Source organism: Lagopus leucura, unplaced genomic scaffold (genome assembly GCF_019238085.1).
Source record: "Lagopus leucura isolate 7727_CA_CO unplaced genomic scaffold, USGS_WTPT01 Super-Scaffold_100037, whole genome shotgun sequence".
NCBI classification, from domain to species: Eukaryota; Metazoa; Chordata; class Aves; order Galliformes; family Phasianidae; genus Lagopus; species Lagopus leucura.
The window spans coordinates 2,577,540-2,596,856 of record NW_024962286.1 but is presented as its reverse complement, the minus strand read 5'-3'; the positions used below and the strand labels follow the sequence as shown (position 1 = coordinate 2,596,856).

The window sequence follows — 19,317 nt, the reverse complement described above, 5'->3', positions numbered from 1 at the left end:
AGACCCCTTCCTCTGTCCCCATCTCTGCAGCCTGCCATTGCCATGGGGAGCTTTCACTGCAGCAGCTTGGGGTTGGGGTTTTTGGTGGGTTTTTTTTTTTTTTTCAGGCCAGCTCCAGCTGATTAAGGACCTGCAACAGGATGTAGGGATTACTGTGAACCTGGCTCGGGATCAGCTGGGGCACAGAGCCAATGGAGAGAGCGAGGATTGCCCCCAGCCTGGCTGCCAAGCCGGCACTCGTCCTGTTGGGAGGCTGTGAGGGCTGAGCTCGTGCTGGAACAAGGCCCCTGTCCTTACTGGCTCTGCCGGGCAATGGCCTGAAGCCCACACTGAAAAACGTGCCCACAGGAAGGGACGGGCAGTGGGGACCATGGAGACTTGGCTTAGAGGGCTCGCTGGAGAGAAAAAATCCTATATGGACTAGCTCACCCTGGGTTAAAGGGTGGTATGAGAGGCAGGAGCATCCCCCACCTCCTGCACTGAGCTGGCCATGCCCTGGGATTCCCTGTGCCTCCTCCAGCGCTGTGCTGGATCTGAGGCTGTAACACACAGCAGAACACTGTGCTGAGCTCCCAGCCAGGAAGAAGTGCTCTGGGAAGGCAGTAACCTCAGCTGGCATGCACAGCACAGCAGGATCTGGCTTCTGAGGAGGCATCGAGAGCAGAATTAGCTTCAAGGAGGTTTGGGGGCTTCTTTTAATTCTGTGAATCTGATCCCTGCTTGGACCAGCACCAGCCTCCAGCATCCTTCTAAAGTGACTGTCATTACAGTACTGCTGTTCCCCGAGGAGCATGGCCCCGTGCTCAGCTCTCCCCCCACTCGCTGCTGCTCTCCTGCCGCTGCCCCCAGACCCCTTGCAGCACAGAAACTCCAGCGTCAGCTCCTGCCGGCCTGGGGCTGTAGGGGGAAGGCAGGGCTGCATATTGCAGGCGGAGGCCGCTGGGATACCATTGAAAGCCGCTAAATATGACCAGGTTAGCACTTTAGTCTTTAATGGCAGGTCACCATTAATAAACCTAGGGCCCCAGGGTGTAGTACAAGCCTCCCTCCCCCCTCGCCCCGAAATACTCATTTCATTAACTTCACTGCACGCGGCGCTCGGCACCTGTCAGAGCTACAGCAGCCAGGAGCTGGGCGAGGGGTAAGGACATCTTGGGGCAGAGCCCTCCTGCCCTGGGAAGCCAAAGGAGGTGGCTGTACCCCATCCCATCCCATTCTATCACTGCATCTCACTCCAGCACCCCATCCGAAAGGACTGCACTAACAAGGACAGCCCCAGACCCAGGCTCTCAGGAAGTTGCTTTGTGTCACCATGCCTGGCATTCCACATCTGCAGAAAGATGACAGCAGCACTGATGGCCACGAGGGGAAGAAGGGCAGAGGGGAATTACCTTGGATCTGGGCGCTTGTAAAATAAAAGGCATTGTGCAAACAGGAAAAGCCAGGTCCTGCCCACGGGGCTGCTGGGTGACCAGAGGATCGCCCCAGGACATGAGGTGAACAGGGCCATCGCAGCAAAGCAGGGCTGCCACCACCCCAGCCCCACTCGCCCTGTGGCTGCCAATCGCCAGGGCTGCAGCAAGAGGACACGGAGGGACAAGATGAGGAACAGCATGAGGCCAGCAGCTTCCCGGTGAGAAGGTATGAGGGGAGAAGGGACAAACGCGATGCCCCAGCTGCCAAAAATCCCACAGCAAGCCTCTATCGATCTGCCCTACTTGGCAATTGAAGCTGCAGTCACCGTCTGTGGTGCCAGATCGATACAACCTGGGCGGACAGGGAGGGAGAGGCACTTTTAAGGGAAGACAGAGACTTGAAAGGGAAGTGTTTTGATTTTCAGAACGCCTGAAGAGTCAAGGAAGAGAAAACACCAGGACTGAGGCTGCAGTTTGGTTTGGACTCGCTTCAAATACATACTAAGCCCTGTGTGCTGGCCCCGGGACCTCCTGCACATGCCACGAGGGGCCGCAGCCGGGCTGGAAGCACCTCAGGTCCTGTGGGTGCCCCCAGACCCTCCCCAGGGCCAGCAGCTGGCCAGGCATCCCTGTGCAGCCCAAAGGACCCCTGGGGACACTGCCGGGCCCTATGGGGCAGGGCCTGGCACTCACGAGTCCAAGCCGAGGCCTCAGTACTGACACCAGGCATCACAGACACGGCGTCCAAACAGCCCGTAACGCACCCTCAGCTCATTCTGTGCCCCCAGCCCCGCGAGGGCAATGAGGGAAGGCCTAGGACAGGGCTGCTGCTGTGGCCCAGCGCTGGGCCAGAGCCTCGGGCCTCACCTCTAAACGCCCTTCAGACGGCCCCAGCGCGGGAGGGGAACTGCAGTTGTTCCAACGCTTCTCGCTCAGCACAACAACTGTTGCGGTCCTTTTAGCACAAACCCAGCAACTGTTCCCAAAAGTGTGGCCTCCCTCAGCTCCCGGCCTTTCAAAAAAAAATCCCCAACAAGCGATCTCCAAAATGCCAGCTTCTGAGTCAGGGCAAAAATGTTGTTAACAAAAACATCACTCAGGGGTGGGACACCTGCTCCCTGACAAGCAACTGGCCCGGCTGCCCGTGGTTGGCGTATTACATCAGGCCCCAAAAAGAGCCGGGGACGGGAGGGAGAAGGGGAGAGAGTGGAAAAGAACAGACAGAGGGAGGGTGACAGCAGCGGGAGGCACAGAGATAAAGGCGGGAGGAGAGGGGAGGCAGGCGGGTGTGAGAGCAAGCGAGACGAGAGGGGTGAGCGGGCGGCAGCGGGGCACATGGCAGCGGGAGCACAGATAGGAATGGTGTGCAGGGAGCGAGAAACTAGGGGGGGCAACAGGGCACGGGGAGAGGGCAGGAAGAGTGGGCACGGCAAAGGAAAAAGGGCGCGATGGGAGGGGAGAGATGTGAGGGGTCATGGAGGGGAAGGGAGAAAGGGACAGAAAAGGAAAAAGGAATAAAAGAAATAAACAGGGGGGAGGGAGGGAAAGATGTCTATTAAAAACCTCAGTGCATAACACAAAATGTCAGGGTTTATAGCTTCATTCTTGGCATTGCTGGTACTGAGAACCCCACACAGAAATGTCACTGCTTGTCATGTTTAATCACCTGCTATTTGTTAACACCTTCGCTGCAAGGAGTCTGCCCCTCACCCCTCGCAGGCGTTCCTTTTGGAGGAGAAACTGCAAAAACACAGCTCTGCCTCCCTGCTGCCCGCAGCCAGCCCAGCCAGCCCCCAGCCCCAGCCTGGCCCCGCTCTGCTACCCTGGGGTGCGCACTGACACTGGAAGGAGCACAGGGCAGTGCTGTGGCAGTGGGGCTGCTTTGTGGGCAGGGGCTTCAGGGAGGCAAAAGGGATGGGAGCAGAGGGGAAGGCTAAGCCCAGTGAGCTGCCACGTGGGTGAGTGCACGGGGTGCCTGTCCTCCCTCAAGGATGCGCTGAAGGGCCCCGTAACACACACGTATCCCTTCAAGTCTGGGATTCTCCTATCTGTTTGCTTGAACAGCAACTGTCACACGAAAGCAAACATCCAAAGCTATTAAACACGCAGTCACAGTTCCTCGCTGTGGCACCTGTGCTGGTGACTTTGCTCTGCTTCCTTCCCGTGCCTTTGACCCCATCTCATATTCACACTGGTTTTCCCCAGGGCTGGCGCTTCCCACCTAGCTGCAGGACTCAGGGTCAGCACCAGGCAAGGCTTTTCCCTGATATTTCACGCATCCCAATGGGAAAGAAACCCAAAGAGCTCTGCCCTGCACAGCAGGGTTCTATCATGTGAGCAGTGAAAATCTAACTGTATATTTTACACACTCACCAAAATAAATAAATCATCCCCCCAACCCAAAAGAACAATCTAAAGCTGGGTGTGCAAAGGTGACTAGTGCAGCAACTTCCTTTTAACCCAAGAACTGTCTCAACACAAATGCCAGCGCAGCTTCAGCACACTCCCAACTGCTCCCGAGTGACAGGGAAGCTGGACTTTCCTCTTGGAAACCGACAGCATTTGGGGAGCTGAAGAAATGACAACAGGATGAGCTGTGAGGGGACCCAAAGGCTTGTCCTGCACAAAAACAGGCAGGCAGCAGCTGCTGGACTGGGGGCTTCTCACCAACACTAAGGACATGCTGGAGGAACATCCCGAGCAGGAAAAGAAGCAGAAGTGCAGGAGGGCAGCGCTTCCCTCTCTTACCCATACAGTATGATTTTGAATCCAGTTTAGATCACCCAGAACAAGCGAGATGAGAACCCCAGAGCCCAGCACAGGCGGCTCTGGAAGCCCAGCCGCAGGCCTTACAGCCCAGTACCAAGCAGGGGTGGGGGCAGATGCGACTCGCAGTGGTGGCAGGGACGTGTGCCCCTGCCCCGTGGAGCCACCTGATCCTATTCTGGGAACGAGAACAGCACACAAGGCCTCCCGCTGGCCCCTGGCCAGGGATAGAATTCACCCTTCTGAACGCGGGCCAAGATGATCTAAAGCGACTACTGACTTCGTTGCCCAACTCGAGGCACCTTACATGGGCTGATTTTTCAAGTGTCACTGCTCAGCACCGCAGGGACCCGGCCTCTCTGAGATGCCAAACACTCTGTGTCCAGCTGCCACGTGAAGCAGGGAGACGACCGCTCTTCTCCTTTGTGATCACTTCCAGCCTTTCATCTTTTATCCCCCTCCTCTCCTCTCCTTTCTCCTTGTTCTTTTCTTTTGCAGCTTTTTATGTATTTCTCCCAGTTTTCCTCCCTCTCCAGCCCTCAAGGTCATGCTGCACATTTCCACGCTGAATATTTACTCAGCGAGCCAGGTCCTTTCACAGGCGCTCACCACAAATATGCTTTCTGATAAAGTCTGCAGAAAAGAAACTATAAAACCTCAAACAATGCCAGAAATACATTCAAAAATCCAAACAGGGCAGTATGGGCTATAAAGGGGTAAGGTAACTCGGCAGAGAAAGCCAGCAAGTGAAATCCACTTGGAGAGAGGTTGTGCCACTTCCTTGCTTTTCCACCATCATTGGCAGCAGCGAGCCCTTCCCTCACACAGGGCAGTGCCTGTGACACCGCAGGCTGTGATGTCTGGGGTTGTTAGCTGTGAGTCCACGACGGCGCTGTGCTGAGCACAGCACTGCTCTACAGTGCAGGACCAAGATGCGCTGAGCCGCACTCACCAGGCACCAGCACCACTGGCATCAGTTAGAGCAGGAACAGCACACACAATGAAATGTGGGAGCAGATGTTTGTTTCTTCAGCACCACTAAAGTAAACTAAAGAGAATCTGCAGGTTACAAGTCTTTCCAGAAGGTCGCAGCTCTGAAATAACAGAGTTGCAAAAAACAGTCCGATTCCAAGTGCTTTTGGCCAACTCACTGCTAGCAGCGCAGCGATGGTGAGCGAAGCACGGGGATGGCTGTAACACCATCCTACAAGGCATCAGGGCAGGATGCTGGCAGCCAGATCCCTGCTGGGGACCAGTGGGTGTCACCATGCTGCGCAGGCCCCTGCCACAACCCTGGCATGGCCAGTCTCGTCCTGCTGCGTGCAGCTCACCCTCCCTCTCTCCCAGTGCGCACATGGCTTTAATGTTTTTATTACCTGTTTGACTCGCTGCCTTATTGCTTCTCCTCTTAATGGGGCTGTAACCGTGGAAACGAGGAATAAACGGCCACCAGAAAATGAGATGATTAAACAGGTCACCCTGGCAAAACAAACTCAGTGCTCGCTCAGCCCAGGCTGCGGACGTGGCTCCTGCCCAGGGCCGGGCAGAGGGCACAGGGCCGTGCGGCGGTGGGAGCAGAGCACCATCCCACCCACTGCGTCCTGGGGAGCAGCGCCAAGGGACAGTGCTCCTCACCCCTGGGGCGGCCACGCGAGTCATAGCACGGCTTGCTTGGGAAGACGGAGGAGAACGAGGACAAGACGCATCCATGTAACAGGGAAAAAATAGCAGCTATTATGAATATAAATAGGCTGGACTAGAATCAAAACACAAGTCTGAGACAAGTTGCTGTCCTCTGTTGTCCCTGTGGCTGCCCATGCCCGCCTCATGGCAGCTCCCAACAAGGGGCAGACAGTCCTTGCTGTCCCCATGTCCCAGCACAACAGCTGCAGCACCTTGACTATGGCCTCGATGGCCAGGCTGTGCTCACTGGTGCTGGGAGGGCAGAGCTCTGTCCCATGCGCAGCCACACGTCCCAGGTGATGCGGGACATTGAGAGGCACGGACCTGATAGGCAGCTGAGTGTCAGAAGGCAGAGCATGGCTGCAGACCCCTGGTGTCGGCCAGGCAAGGTGCCCATGAAGCTCTGCACCCCTGGGGTGACACCTGAACGCGAGGTCCCTCCCTCAGCCAAGCCAAGAGGCAACGCAGCGCAGACCGAAATGGTGTTGAGAACAAAAATAAAACCCCAAAATAAACACACCGCAATCCAAAAAGCCCGATCATAAACCCTCATTCAAAGGAGCGAGGCTGCTGCCAGGAGCTCATCCTGCCCCGACCTGCCTGACGCCAGACGAGCTGGGTGCTGGCAGTCTGGGAAGCGCGGGCTGAGCTCGCCGCACCACGAGCAGCAAATTCAGGAGAAGTTGGAACTGCAAAGTCTGGCGAGGTGGGGATGAGAGACAACTGCTCGAAACACGCCGGCGAGTGGTTGTGCTTTCTTTCAAAAAAAACAGCAGGTGGTTTATGAAAAGGGCCTTATTCTTTACAGTAATTTGAGCCATATTTCATTGTTTGATAGAAAAATCATAATATTCATGACCTCCTTTAACTGGAAGAAGTTCACTCATCTGAATATCAGCCCACAGACAAATGGGGAAATGAAAAATAAAGAGAGCGAGATAATGTAAGGCAGGCGGAGAGGGAAGAAAAGGAAAGGAAAGGCAGACCCGGAGGTAGAATGGGAAGTCCAGGAGGGTGACAAAGAGCAACAGGACTGTGTGAACATGAACAGGGAGGAGGACATAAAGGAAAGCTATTTTGCAAGAAGACTTAAAAAGTCTGGCACAAAAAGGGGCTGAGAAAAGCAAGAATGAAAGGCTAAAGCCACAGCGAGAGAAGCAGGGGAGCTTCTCTGAAAGTTTCCTGGTGCATGGAAGAACTTTGCAGAACTAAGGTCTTGCCCTACTGAGATGCAGCACGAAGAAGCACCAGGCCTTCTCCCAAGCCTCTGCTCCCCCATCCTCTTCTGACCCGGCCCTCCTCTGCCAACATCTGCTGCTTGTCTCAGGACACGCAGTGCTCCAGGGCTGAGTCTGACAGCACAAGAGGTGGGTGAAGATCCGAAGGATTCTCAAAACACACCAAGGAGAGCATGAGGAAGACCTAACACGTGCCCACAGTATTTGATCAATTTGATCAATCTGATCAGTATTTGGCCCAAAGAAGGGAGGTCTGGGGACACGTTGGCTGAGATTTGGAGCTGCTTGGGCTTCTGGTCCTGGTCCTGGTCAGGGGCTACAGGAGAGGAGCGTGGGGCTGTAAGGAGGAGGAGGAAGAAGAGGAGGAGGAGGAAGGTAGCCTGGGTGGGTCTGCTCCAGGAGTGGATTCATCCAGGCATCGTGCTGGCAAACACCATGTGGAGAGGTGGAGCTGCTTTAATGAGAAGATGCTTCTATGACTCAGGCCTCAAAGGGATTGGGACTTTATTATTTTATTTTTCCATAATAAATTATGCCCTGGGATGCCAGGTCTCACCGGGTTTTTCTGGAAATACCAGACAAAAGCTGGTGTTGCTACCTTTTGACAGTTTCCCATGTATGGAAGCTGAGTTCCTGGTTCATCCCCTGCCCGTCCCTGCCAGCCTCGCTGACGCAGAGCCTCCCTGCGGGTCCTCCTGCCCACCCCAGTGCCACAGCCACGGGGACACGGAGCTGCCACAGCCCAGCACTGCGCCCCGGCCTCTCCTCCCTGCACCCCACGTGGCTGGCAGCCAGCTCCTCGCTTATCTCCATCGCCGCAGCACCCAGCCCTGGCTCTGGGCTGCTCAGAGGAGGGTGATTATGCCCACTTTATAGATTAGAGTTACACATCCCACACTGAATCCTCTGCCACGGCTCCCAGACCTGTTCTGGAGCTTCCCTGGTTTGATTTAGGCTCAACCTGGCGCCTGTTCAGCTCAAATCCTTGCGCTGCAAAAAACGCTGCATGGCCAGAGCAGCACCAGGGGGGAAGCAGGGGGGACCATGCCCATCCCCTCCTGCTGACCACTCATCACAACAATGACAGACACAGAAGCAGAACACGGAGCAAGGCGATACCTCAAGAAGGGACCTGGAGAACACAAAGCTCAGCCCAACCCACCAGGTGCACGTGAGCACCCACGTGATCATCCAGGAGCATGGAAATGGCTGAGGTGCTCAAGTGGGACCAGATGATGGGATGTAGGTGTTGGGTGTGGGGAACACCAACAGAAGCGCTCCAGCAGAGCTTGGCGTTTCCACCCGTTTCACAAGAGGCCCTGCTAAAATGTCACCTCTCCAAGAGCAAAACATGCGCTTGTGGGTGAATCATCCTTTCACACCCCAAAACCAAGAATGAGTGGCAAAATTCTCTAGTGAGGCTCCGAATCCCCAAGGGATGGCCATGAAATGCAGCTAGTGACTTCAGTCTTACCACCCTTTTTCCTTGCATCTCCTCTCCACCCCTTGCTCTCCTTTGCCAACCTACACAGGTTATTCAGCTTTTCTCCTGAGCATGAAACTGCCATAGGACTGGAAGCCTGGAGCAGTTCCCCAGCCTCCAGCAGTTTTCTGGTTGTGCTTCCCCATGGCAAAGCAAACACACGCCTTCACCCCCAGCTCCCCAACACACTGAGCACTCCCTGAGATAGCCATAGAGGAGGACAGCAAATCTGCAAGTGAGGAATTCTTCGGGAAATCTGAGTGAGAACATATGGTACACGAGTGAAGCGCAGGATTTTGCCTCACTGTAACTATCTATCCCCCGAAAGTGGCTCTTCCACTTTCTATAGTGACTGCATGACCAAAGGGGAACTTGAGAAAGAAGGGACAGAGACAGGTCCACAGCCACTCAAGCAGGACCAGGATGAGAAGCTGCAAGTTTTCCTTCTGCAACCAGCGTCTGCCTCCACCTCCCCTGCGAGAGGAAACAGAGCAACAAGGTCCTGGTCCGAAGGGCTCTCAATCCTCAGAATGGATTTTACCTGTCTCTGAAAGCTGCCTCCATCTCTCACCCCCCGTCGCTTTCTCCTCAGGGAAATCAGTCTAAAAGGGGCTAATGGAACAATGTCCCTCTCTCTCCCCCCTCTCATTTTCTCTCTCTTTTTTTTTTTTTTTTATTAGCATTTGTGGAATTTATTCCCAAACTCTCCTAATCTTTCGTACACAACCATTTGATTTGCATAACCCAGCCCCCTCTCATAAAAACTGGCTGCTAGTTTAATTAAAAAATGTAAATTTGCTGTCATCTCGGGGCCTGGTGAATTAGGACGACATCGGCATTTTTTATTGCTGAAGACGTCCAAATTGATCCAGTCCGCGCTGAACCGGAGGGGAGGAGACGGGGCCGCGTGGGACTCGGGCTGCAGGTCCTGCCCCTCCCTGCTGCCAGCAGAGCCTCCCCAACCCCTCTTGGCTCTGCAAAGAGCAGCTGAGGACGAGGAGGTGAGCTGCAGCTGATGGGCAGTGTCACCCCGCAGTGCCAGCGTCCCAGGAGTTGTGCCCGGCTGGCACCGGGACTCACTGAGCCCTGCGAGCCATGGTCAGCCCCGAGGGATGTGGGACGCACAGCACCCAGCTCTGCTTACCGTGGCCTCCTTGCTGCTTTCTGGAGACTTTCTGCCAACTTTTCATAGGGACAGCCTAGGGGACTGGCTGAGGGCTGGAAGCAAGTCGAGCGGTCTCAGAATACAGAGAAACTGATGGTGTGGAGACTGCTCATGAAGAACTTTCCCTTTCCCAGCGCAGGATCAGTCCTGCTCACAGCTGCTTCCCGCACACGTTGTCCTCCCAGTGCTGTCGTGCAGCTCGAGGCCTCAGCAGACCCTTCTGTTTGCTTACAAGGAAGGTAGCTGGCAAGGAGCAGGTCACAGGCAGGACAGGGTGCAGGCAGGAAGCAGGAGCTTGTTAACCCAGGACTGATTTTCTAGTCTTCCTGCAAGTTAGTGCTGTCTAGCACCAAACCAGCAGGAAAACACCTACGGACTGCAGCTGGCTCTGCTCTTCAGGAACCAGCTAGGCCCTTCCAGTGCTGCAGTGGGCAGGTTAAGCCCTGCCCGGGTCAGTAATTCTGAATTGGAAGAGTCTTGGCGGGTGGGCGTAGACATTCGGATGCTCTGTGCCCAACAAGCATCCTATGATGAGCAGAATTCCCAAACCAACTGCGGGACCTGGCTGCAGAGCAGCGATACCAACTTCAGCCCAGCCAACCAGCTCTCCAAAAATCTGCACAGCCAAAACAAAGCAAAAAAAAATCCCTGGCACCAGCCCAGAGATGTTCCCATCCAGTGGGTGTTACAAAGAGCAGTAACAAAACAAGAGTCACAAACTGACCCTCTGGGTGGGAAATGAGATGTTTCTCAATCCGTTCACCCTAGGTTCCTCAGTGTCCATTTCGAGACCAGCTCCTGTAATCTCATACCAAGGTTAATTAGGCTGGGGAACAGTTTCCCAAAGGAAGTGACAGGTGCCCAGTCACTCAGATATTTACAACCTGGCTTACAGAACACCACATGTAGGGAACATCTCACCACGGTCCTGAGTGTATGGACTCCGTCCATGAATTCTTTCCAACTCCTGACCCTGCGAAAGCTGCTGGCCCTGGAACATCAACCCCAGCACCACCGGATCCTAGAAGCCCTGGGAGAAGCAGGCTGTTGGAGCCCACAGTCCTGGTCCCACTGGGACTGAGCCCCAGCTTTGCCTGTGCCAGGCAGCAGCTGGCGCACGCAGCCTCAAGCACTGCCTCCGGGGAGCTGCAGCCGCAGGGCTTGGAGAGAATTCAGGAGGTGGCGAGGAGGGAAATCAGCTGCCCAAGCAGATAAGGGTTAGAGGTGGTGATTATGGGGCAGGTCTTTGCCCTGAGATCATGACAAGACGGGTTCACCCACACGCAGACCATAATGCTGACTTAAACAGATCTCCGGATCCTCATTTCCATGGCTTGCTGCGGCCCCGCGTTCCCACAGCAGAGCACCGAAACCCACTCTCCCCACGCGGCAGTGGGCAGGCTGGCGAGCATCGCTCCCGAGACCACGGAAGTCCCCTGGGGCACACACTGGTTCTGCTGTCCCTTTTAGGGCACAGAGAGCAGCCAGCAAGCGCCACTCTACCACCCATGCCGAGCCCATGGTACCCAGCTCCTCCCATTGCCATCCCAGGACCTGCAGAGCATGGGTCTGGGGGCAGAGAGCTGTCTGCGACTCTTCAAAGCTGTCACCCTGCCGCACACCCCAGCTCTCACGCTGCCCACACTCTGGGATGCAGCAGGGAGCAGCCGCATGCCCATGGCGGGGCCCAGCACCGAGTCCATAGAGGGCAGCTGAGTCCTGGGGGCCAGGGACACCAAACAGGCAGGTACATAAATAGACAAATAAATGCACAGACAGATAAAATGAACGATGACAAAATTATCCTCTCCATCGAAGTATCTGAGTACATAGTTCAGGCCCAGTCAATCATCAACCCGTTTATTACCACCTTACTCCTCATTAAAAAAAAAAAAACAACAACAACCACGCACACACAGACGGGAGCCCGGCACCCACTGCCCTCACCGAGGTGCTCACAGGCACGGCCTGCCCAGCCCACGGCTGCCATTTGGTCACAGCTGGAGTCATGCCACAGACACCAACAAGCAGGTGACAGCAGGTCCCCTCACCTGGTGAAGCCTGGTGAAGCCCCTGTGGAGCCCTGCCCTGGGTGCCCAGTGCCCGCAGGCCCTGCAGACATCCACCCCATCCCGCTGGCTGTGCCCAGCAGCACGCTGCCTGTCTGCCCTGGCCGAGCGGCAGAGCAGGGGCTGCAGAAAGCCATACATCGGCCCCAGCGGGACCCAAACCCCCACCTACCCCACTGTGGGCACAGGGAGGGTGGGGAGCACCCGCACGGCCCACGGGACAGGACAAAAACAAACCCATCCCAGATATGCCCGGGTTGGAAAAAAATACTCATTAAATGTAATAAGCAGCCTCCTCATCCGCCACAGCCTCGTCCCAAATAAATTAAATTCCTTTTCATTTAGACAGCACGGGAACCTGACAGGCAACCTTCACCGACCAGACGCCCAAGCTGAGCAGGGGAAAGAAATGAAAGAGAAAACAGCCCACACAACTCACAGCAAAGAGCGCGGAATCGTCGCAAAAGCCCCGCGAACTTCCCCTCCGCGTCCCGCCGGGCTGCCGGGAAGCACGGAGCCGGCCGGGGTCCCGGAGCGCGAGGGAGGCACCGGAGCGACTTCCGCGGGGCGAGCGAAAGAAAAGTGAAAGAGCGAGGTGCGAGCGGCGGCACCTGGCGGGCCCGGCCAAGTTCGGGGCGCGGCGGCGGAGCCCGGCACCGGCACCCGGGGACAGCGCCCGGCCGGAGCGCGGCGCGGCGGGTCCCGCTCCGTACGGCGGTGCCGGTGCCGGTCCGCGTCCCGCAGCGCCGCGCCGGGCCCGCACCGAGCGGCGGGGGGCCGGGAGGGGGCAGGAAAAGGACAATTGCGCCGTACTTACCATAGTCGGAGAGACGAAAGCCGAATTCACTTAAATAATCAACTTTCATAATACTTAATTAACGCCTAATTGCAGCTGATTGCCGCCGAATAACAAGTTGGTCACAGCCCTGATGTCATCGCCGTGCCGGTCCTGCCCGAGTCACTTGGGCAGCGGGGCCGGGGGCGGGCGCCGGGCGCGGGGGGGGGGGGCGGGGCTCGGTGCGGGAGGCCACGCCCAGCGGAGGAGCGGGGGCAGGTGCGGGGCTGTGCGGGGCTGCGCGGGGCGGGGCCGGAGAGCGGGGCCGGGTGCGGGGCTGCAGCGCGGCGGAGCGCAGTGCCGGGCGGTACGGGGCGGCAGAGTCCGGCCCGGGCACTTTTTCTTCTATTTCCTTTCTTCTTTTCCTCCCCCCACTTCCCCCCTTTACCTACTTATTTATTTTTGCATTGAATTTCCTCATCTTTCCCCTTGTTTTATTTTTCTAAGTAGCAAAAAGAACAACAAAACAAAACAAAAACAAAAACAACATGCCAGGGAGGTTCTGAGAGGTGCGTTGGGTAAACACGGTGAGGAGCCTCCTTCTCTCAAAGAGCAGCTCGTTTGGCCCATTAAGCCGGCACTGCGAGCAGCTGCTTTGGGGCGCGCTGCCGAACCTTCCCACAGTGCGCTCAGCACGGCCCGCTGCGCTGGGGAAACTGAGGCACAGTGCTGGCATCACCGGGACCACAGCTGTGCCGGCTTCTCCCAGAACACCTGAGCACAGCCTGGCAAAATGGAGCCACCGGGACGCCTGGGGAGAGAGGGAGCCAGGGCAGGTGTCACCAGGTCCCGTGTCACCAGGCCCCCAGCAGCCTCCCCCCACCCTACCAGCCCCTGGCGGCTGCATTTGGGCTTGACGCCCGCCAGGTTTGAGGCCCCGGATGCCCCACAGCTTCATTGCCCACCGCACTTCTCCATTTCCACTTCTACGGACTCACAGCACTGGCGGTGGTGCTGCTGCCAAGGACGGGACGCCCACACCACCCATGCCACCCCTGGCGGTCTCCCCGCCACCCCTCCCTGCTGCCACGGTGCTTTTTCAGGTGAAGTCCACGCCCTGCAGCTGACGCAACGGCAAGGCCCGATTTCCTATCTCCCCATCTCCAGTCACAGGATCGGGCTTTATTTCCCCATCTTCCCTTCTTTGCCTCTTACCCAAGAACAGCCGGGCCCTGTGCCCATCGGGGACCCCACATCAGGGCGCCCATGTTCCTCTGCCCCATCCCCGTGCACCCACACCCAGCCTTGGCCGCCCTTTGGTGGCAGGTGAACGCCGCTCGTCCCTTCCCACCCTCCCAGGGGTGTCGGGAGCTCTCGGTAATTAATGTTTGCCAGGTGCTCAGAGATCCTCAGATGAAAAGTGCGATGGGAGGGGGAAGGATGATTAATTTATTATTATTATTACAGTTTAATGCTTTCCCCGCAGACGGTGCGCTGGGGCTGAGCGGGGGGTGAGTCACACCCGTACGTGGGGTATCCCCCTCCACGCATCTCCCCTTTGTTTCTTTACGACGAGCCCTTTTTGTTGGCAGCTCCTGGCTGGGGCTGACCCCGGGGCCACGCTGGGGCTCCGCGTGGGCTCCTGGCGCTGCCATGCAGATTGCAGGTTGGAGATCTGGCAGCGCCGCGTGCCTCCTGCTCCTGCTCGGGGAGTTTATTAGGCAAATGCTCTTTCCCTGTTTCTGTAATTTTGTTTGATTTCTGTTTTGTCAAGGGAGGTGCCCGGAGGCCTTGGGGCCTGGGCAGCAGGAGGAGACAATCCAAGCTTTCTTTCCCTTTCCTCCTCCTTCCCTCTCTGTTCAGTTTCAGTCCCATTACTGGCACACGGTGCCTGAGAGCTCCCAACATGCCCGTGCCCAGCCTCCATGTGCCAGGTGCTGTGCCTCGGTCTTGATTCCTGATGTGGGGCTGCCAGCCCCCAGCACCTGGGAGCCAAACGCTGCATCTCCTGACCAATTAGTTGCAATTTACTGCAGGGATTAAAAGCGCAGCCCGAGGAGCCCAGGGAGCGGACGGCACAGCCTGGGCACCACAGAGCAGAACCAGCCCCATGGCACAAGGGACAGCGGGACGGCCCGAGGGCAGAGCTGAGCTGGGCAGAGCTGAGCTGGGCAGAGCCCTTCCCACAGGGCAGGGGGCTCAGAAGGGCGATCTGCGCCCACAGCACCAAGAGCAGAGAACAGAGGCGCAGGGCTGCGAGCGGTGGGACCTCTCCCCCGGGATGAAGCAGCGCAGGGAGGGGACACGGAGTCCCCTCAGCGTGGCACGGTGACGGGCGCCAGCAGGGCGCTACCTGTGCTGGATCTGCACGAGCTGACCCCGCTGTGCCACGAGGCCGCGGAGCAGCACACTGCTGAACACGTGGGTGACACCACACAGAGCCAGGGCACGAGGACACGTGCGGGGCCGAGCGACAGGCAGAGCGCGGCGCGATGCGGCCCCGCGGGAGCTCCATTGAGGCCGTCGGGGTGCAGGAGCAGCGGCGGGCGGGAAGTGTGAGGCAGACGCAGCGATTGCATTACTGCAGGAGCCCGGGCTGGCAGTGCCGAGCTATCGTCCCTGTAATCCTGTTAGCCAGCAATCTCCATTCCGAAAGAGCTTCATTTCTTTGTGAATATTTGTAAACTAGATATCTAATGGAAAATTATAGGAAAATTATAGTGAAATTCATGACGAAGAAATCCGATTAGCCCTAATTCAATTATACCATCTTAGCCCACACAGCACATTTCCCATTTTTTTCCCATAAATACCAATGCCAGGGGTCCGGGTAATCAAATAAAATTGAAAATCATCTTCCCATTAAATTCAATTAGCTGCAATTTCTAAAGCCTATCAGAGATTTTAATTACTAAATTATAAAATTCTCCAATGCTAAATTGAAACTAAAAAAATTGCACATCCTTGTGTTTCATAAGAAAAAAACCTCGCAGAAACCTTGAAAAATACCCTTCTCCTCCCAGCAGCGCCCACGTGAGCGCAGGGCTGGGGAGGCCTCAGCGTGAGCTGCGCGCGAGGGCACGAGCCAGGCCTTGGGAAGCAGGCAGCACCCAAGGAGGGATGGAGCGGGAGCCCAAAGCAACACCCAAACCCAGCGCCGGGTGCAGCAGTGGGGAGGCCGGCAGCCCAGCAGCGCCTTTGCTTCCTTTCCCCACCTGAGCTCAGCTGTGCCAGGGCCAGGCGATGCGCTGCCATGGAGGAGCTGCGCGAGTTCTGCCCACAGCTGCACTCCGTGGGGCAGTTCCTTGCTGTGCCAAAGCCAGGGCGGATTGCTGCTGGTGCCCAGAGGGGAGCACAGGGCAGATGCTAGCTTCGTGCTTTTGATAAAGCTCCTTGAATAACAGCCATGCAAGCCTGGTCCTGACATCGAATTCAGGGAAGCTGGAGCCTTCAGCAAACTGATTTAGCTCAAAGCACTGCTTCAGTGAACACGTGGGATGTTTGGGAGCAGGGGGATGCAATCGTGCTCAGAGGCCCTCAGCTCTGAACGCTCACCAAGAAGGCAGAGGCCAACTCACAGAGCCGTGCCCCTCGGGGACCCACAGAGCCCTGCGGTGCCAAAGGGGCCGTGTGCTGCGTGAGCGATGGGAGGAGAGCGGCTCTCCAGCTACAGCCTGACCCTCCCCAGGGCAGCTGGGATTTTCTGCCAGCACTTCCATGGGGGGACCCTCACAGGTTCGTTTGCGCTACCACAAATGAGCGCAGCTCCCAGCAGCCGTCAGCAGACACTGCGGCAGCCCCGAACCAGGCCGATACTCGGGTTAATTTACTGGGCGCCCGAAAGTTGCCAGCAGGGAGTTGCCCGCAAACAGAACAACAACAAAAAAAAAGTTAATGATCTGGGCTTTTTCTTTAATAAATAGGCAAACTGGCTGAGCCGGATTGTTGGCTGGGATTTGTCTCCCCTTTATCACCCTGGAGCTTCTGTGACACATTCTCCAAATCATCAGCATTTTGCAATTTGAGGTCGTTACCAAATACTATTTTTTTGCCAAGGAAGGGAGAAAAATAAATTAATAATGAAGGAGCCCAAGCAGGGAGAGGCTGCGGCTGGATGGCTCTGCCACCTCCGCGGGGATTGCTCAGGACCTGGCGCCCGCCCAGCGCGCACCTCGGCCGCCGGCTCACCCAGGAATGTGGGGCCGGCACCCCGGCGCTGCTGGGTTTTACTACGAATTAATCCAAGTCTCCTCTGCAAACGTCTAACTCGAAATCACCGCCGGCTCAGCTGCCGGCACAGTGCCCTCCGTGGCAGGGTTGGGCGCAGGGAGATCACCGGCTGAAGAGCTGAAGGGCTTCCCTCTGCGCACAGCTCCGGCACTGCGAGCGTCGGCCTCTCCCAGCTGGAGGGGAATGGATTTCCCGCAGCCCTCTCCTGCACGCGGCAGGTAACCGCACAGACGCTCAAGATGCGTGGGGATAAATCTGCTGCGCTGCCCGACTGGCGCGCACTTACACCGGAGAGCGATCTGCCTTGACAGCCAGCCTGCTGCGGACGGCTCAGCACCGCGTTTGCTGTGCGCGTGGCTGCGGGTCCACCTCCACGCACGCATGCTTGTGCACACGAGTGTGCGCGGCCCGGGGCACCCCGTGTGCACCCGTGCCGTTGGGTGCTGTGCGGCTGTCCGTGCTGCGGTGCGATGGCTGTGTCGGTGTGCGCCCATCTCTGCAGTACCGAGCACCCGCCTCATCCCCAGCACGGCCCCGCAGCGCTGCCCTGAGCCGAGGGTGAGCTCCCTTCCCCTCTCTGCGCTCCGCCTGTCTCGCAGCCCTCGTATTTTCAGTGCTCACCAGACCGTGAATTCACCTTCATACCAGTTACAGGGTTATTCAGCCGCTCCCGCCGCTGCTAGCCAGCCGGCAGCACAGCCGGCCAGGGCTCCTCTCCCCCCCCCACGCACACCCACCGGCAGCACCGGGCAGGGCACCGTGCCCAGGGACACCGCTGCCCTCCAGCACGCCCTGCCCTGACCCACAGCTACGCTGGGAAACGGCAGCGGGGCAGCGGGGCAGCGGGGCAGGAGTTACAGCCGGGATGGAGGGGAGGAAAACCCCCCGGCCAGCAGAGGAAGGCGCATGGTTCGGCCCCGCTCAGCCCAGCGAGCAGCAGCCGGCACCGCCGCGCTCCCCTGAACTCAGCCGGGATCCCCGTGCGGCCGCAAAAGCCGGGCTGCGATGCCGCGAGGCGGGCTGGGGACGGTGGGAAACGTTCCACGGCGGCACGTGGGTGCGGGGCCCCGCAGCGCATCTCGCTCCGCTCCTCGCTGTGCCCGACGGGGGGGTTGCGGGGGGCGGTGCGGGACGCAGCCGGGAGGCGCTGGGCGCTCCCCGCGCTACCTGCCCTGCCCGGCCCTGCCAAGGAGAGCTCCCTGCGAACAATAGATCAATAGAGCCCCCGCCTCTCTGGAAGGAAAACAAACACCCGGATCACCGCAAATTAGAGAATGTTTCGCTTCACTTCATCCAAACAGGCTGACAATTTTTTTGGGTTGTTGCCACGGCGACAGAATAACACAGCGTTCAGCCTGTTGCAGAACAATCAATTAAGTTAATGCCTCGGAGTGCCTGTTTACTCTTCCATTTAGGAGGTGCTGCTCTCGCTCGCTTTCTCTCTCGCTCGTTTCAGATTTCTCATTCTTTTCTTCCTGCTCCTATTCTTTCTCTATTTAACCTAAAACAAAGCCCCTCCCCTCAGCCACCTCCTAGCTTGTACAGAGCCACCCACTTTCCGCGGTCATCACCTGGAATAAAGTTTTTTCCTCTCTCTGACTCTTGTCCTTCCTCCTCTCCCCCCAGAACACCACGCAGTGGGGATGTGTCCCCGTGCCCGGTGTGCCGAGGGCCCGCAGGCTCCGTCACTGCCAGCTCTGAGCATCTGGGCTCCCCGCAGCCCTCCCAGGATGCTGCAGCTCCTCTGAAGTTATCCCAAACCATCCCGCCACGGCTGTTCTTACACTGTGAGCTGTAACCACGTACCTTTTTGTCTTTAAATCCCCAGGAAAAGCGTCTCTCCTCCCTCCCCCCCAACTCCTGATAAAATTGAAGGAAAAAGCAAAGGCAAACGTGATGTGAAAATATGTGGATTCCACCACGCCACCATCTCACCCTGCAGTCAGCAACAAGTGCCCGTGGTAATTCAGCACAGTGCAGGCAGAGGAGCAGCCAGCTGGGACTTGTGGCTGTGGGGCCGAGCCCGACCCCTCTGTGCCTGCCTAATAGAGATCGTGTGGGACCACGGGCACGCTCCCTCTCCCCTCCCCGAGACGAAGTTGTCAGCAGAAGCTGCTGGAGCAAGGGCTCGTTGACTGCTCCCTGTCCATTACAGCCCAGATTATAAGCATATTGCACAGTGCTCTCTGCACGGTGCTGGGGAAATCCAATACGCTGAAAGGTTAATGCAATCAATTAGGGTGACAAGGAAGTAGAGTAAAGCCTTCCGAGTAGATGAAAGGGAGAGAGATGGAGACAGAGAAAAGCAAAGAGAAGCGGGGGGTGAAAGGAGCAGAGGAAGATGGGTGGGAGGAGGAGGAAAGTGGCATGCAGGGCTCGTGCTGCAGATGGCAGGGTGCTGCAGATGGCGACAAGGTCGGGGTGCTGCGGTCCCCAGGAACCAGAGCCCCGCATCCCGGTTCCTCCCGCCCTCTGCCTCAGCCCTGATCTGAC

General features: G+C 57.4%; 1 protein-coding gene across 1 annotated transcript in view; it reads right to left on the bottom strand.

The window, feature by feature from the left end:
* CASZ1 (castor zinc finger 1) overlaps positions 1-12,774 on the bottom strand; it is a 74,325-nt gene extending 61,551 nt beyond the window's left edge. Inside the window, exon 1 of the mRNA XM_042883451.1 lies at positions 12,637-12,774. Coding sequence (XP_042739385.1) covers positions 12,637-12,685 — 49 coding nt within the window. The 5' untranslated portion in view covers positions 12,686-12,774. The remainder of the gene's footprint in view (positions 1-12,636) is intronic.
* Positions 12,775-19,317: the final 6,543 nt, after the last annotated feature.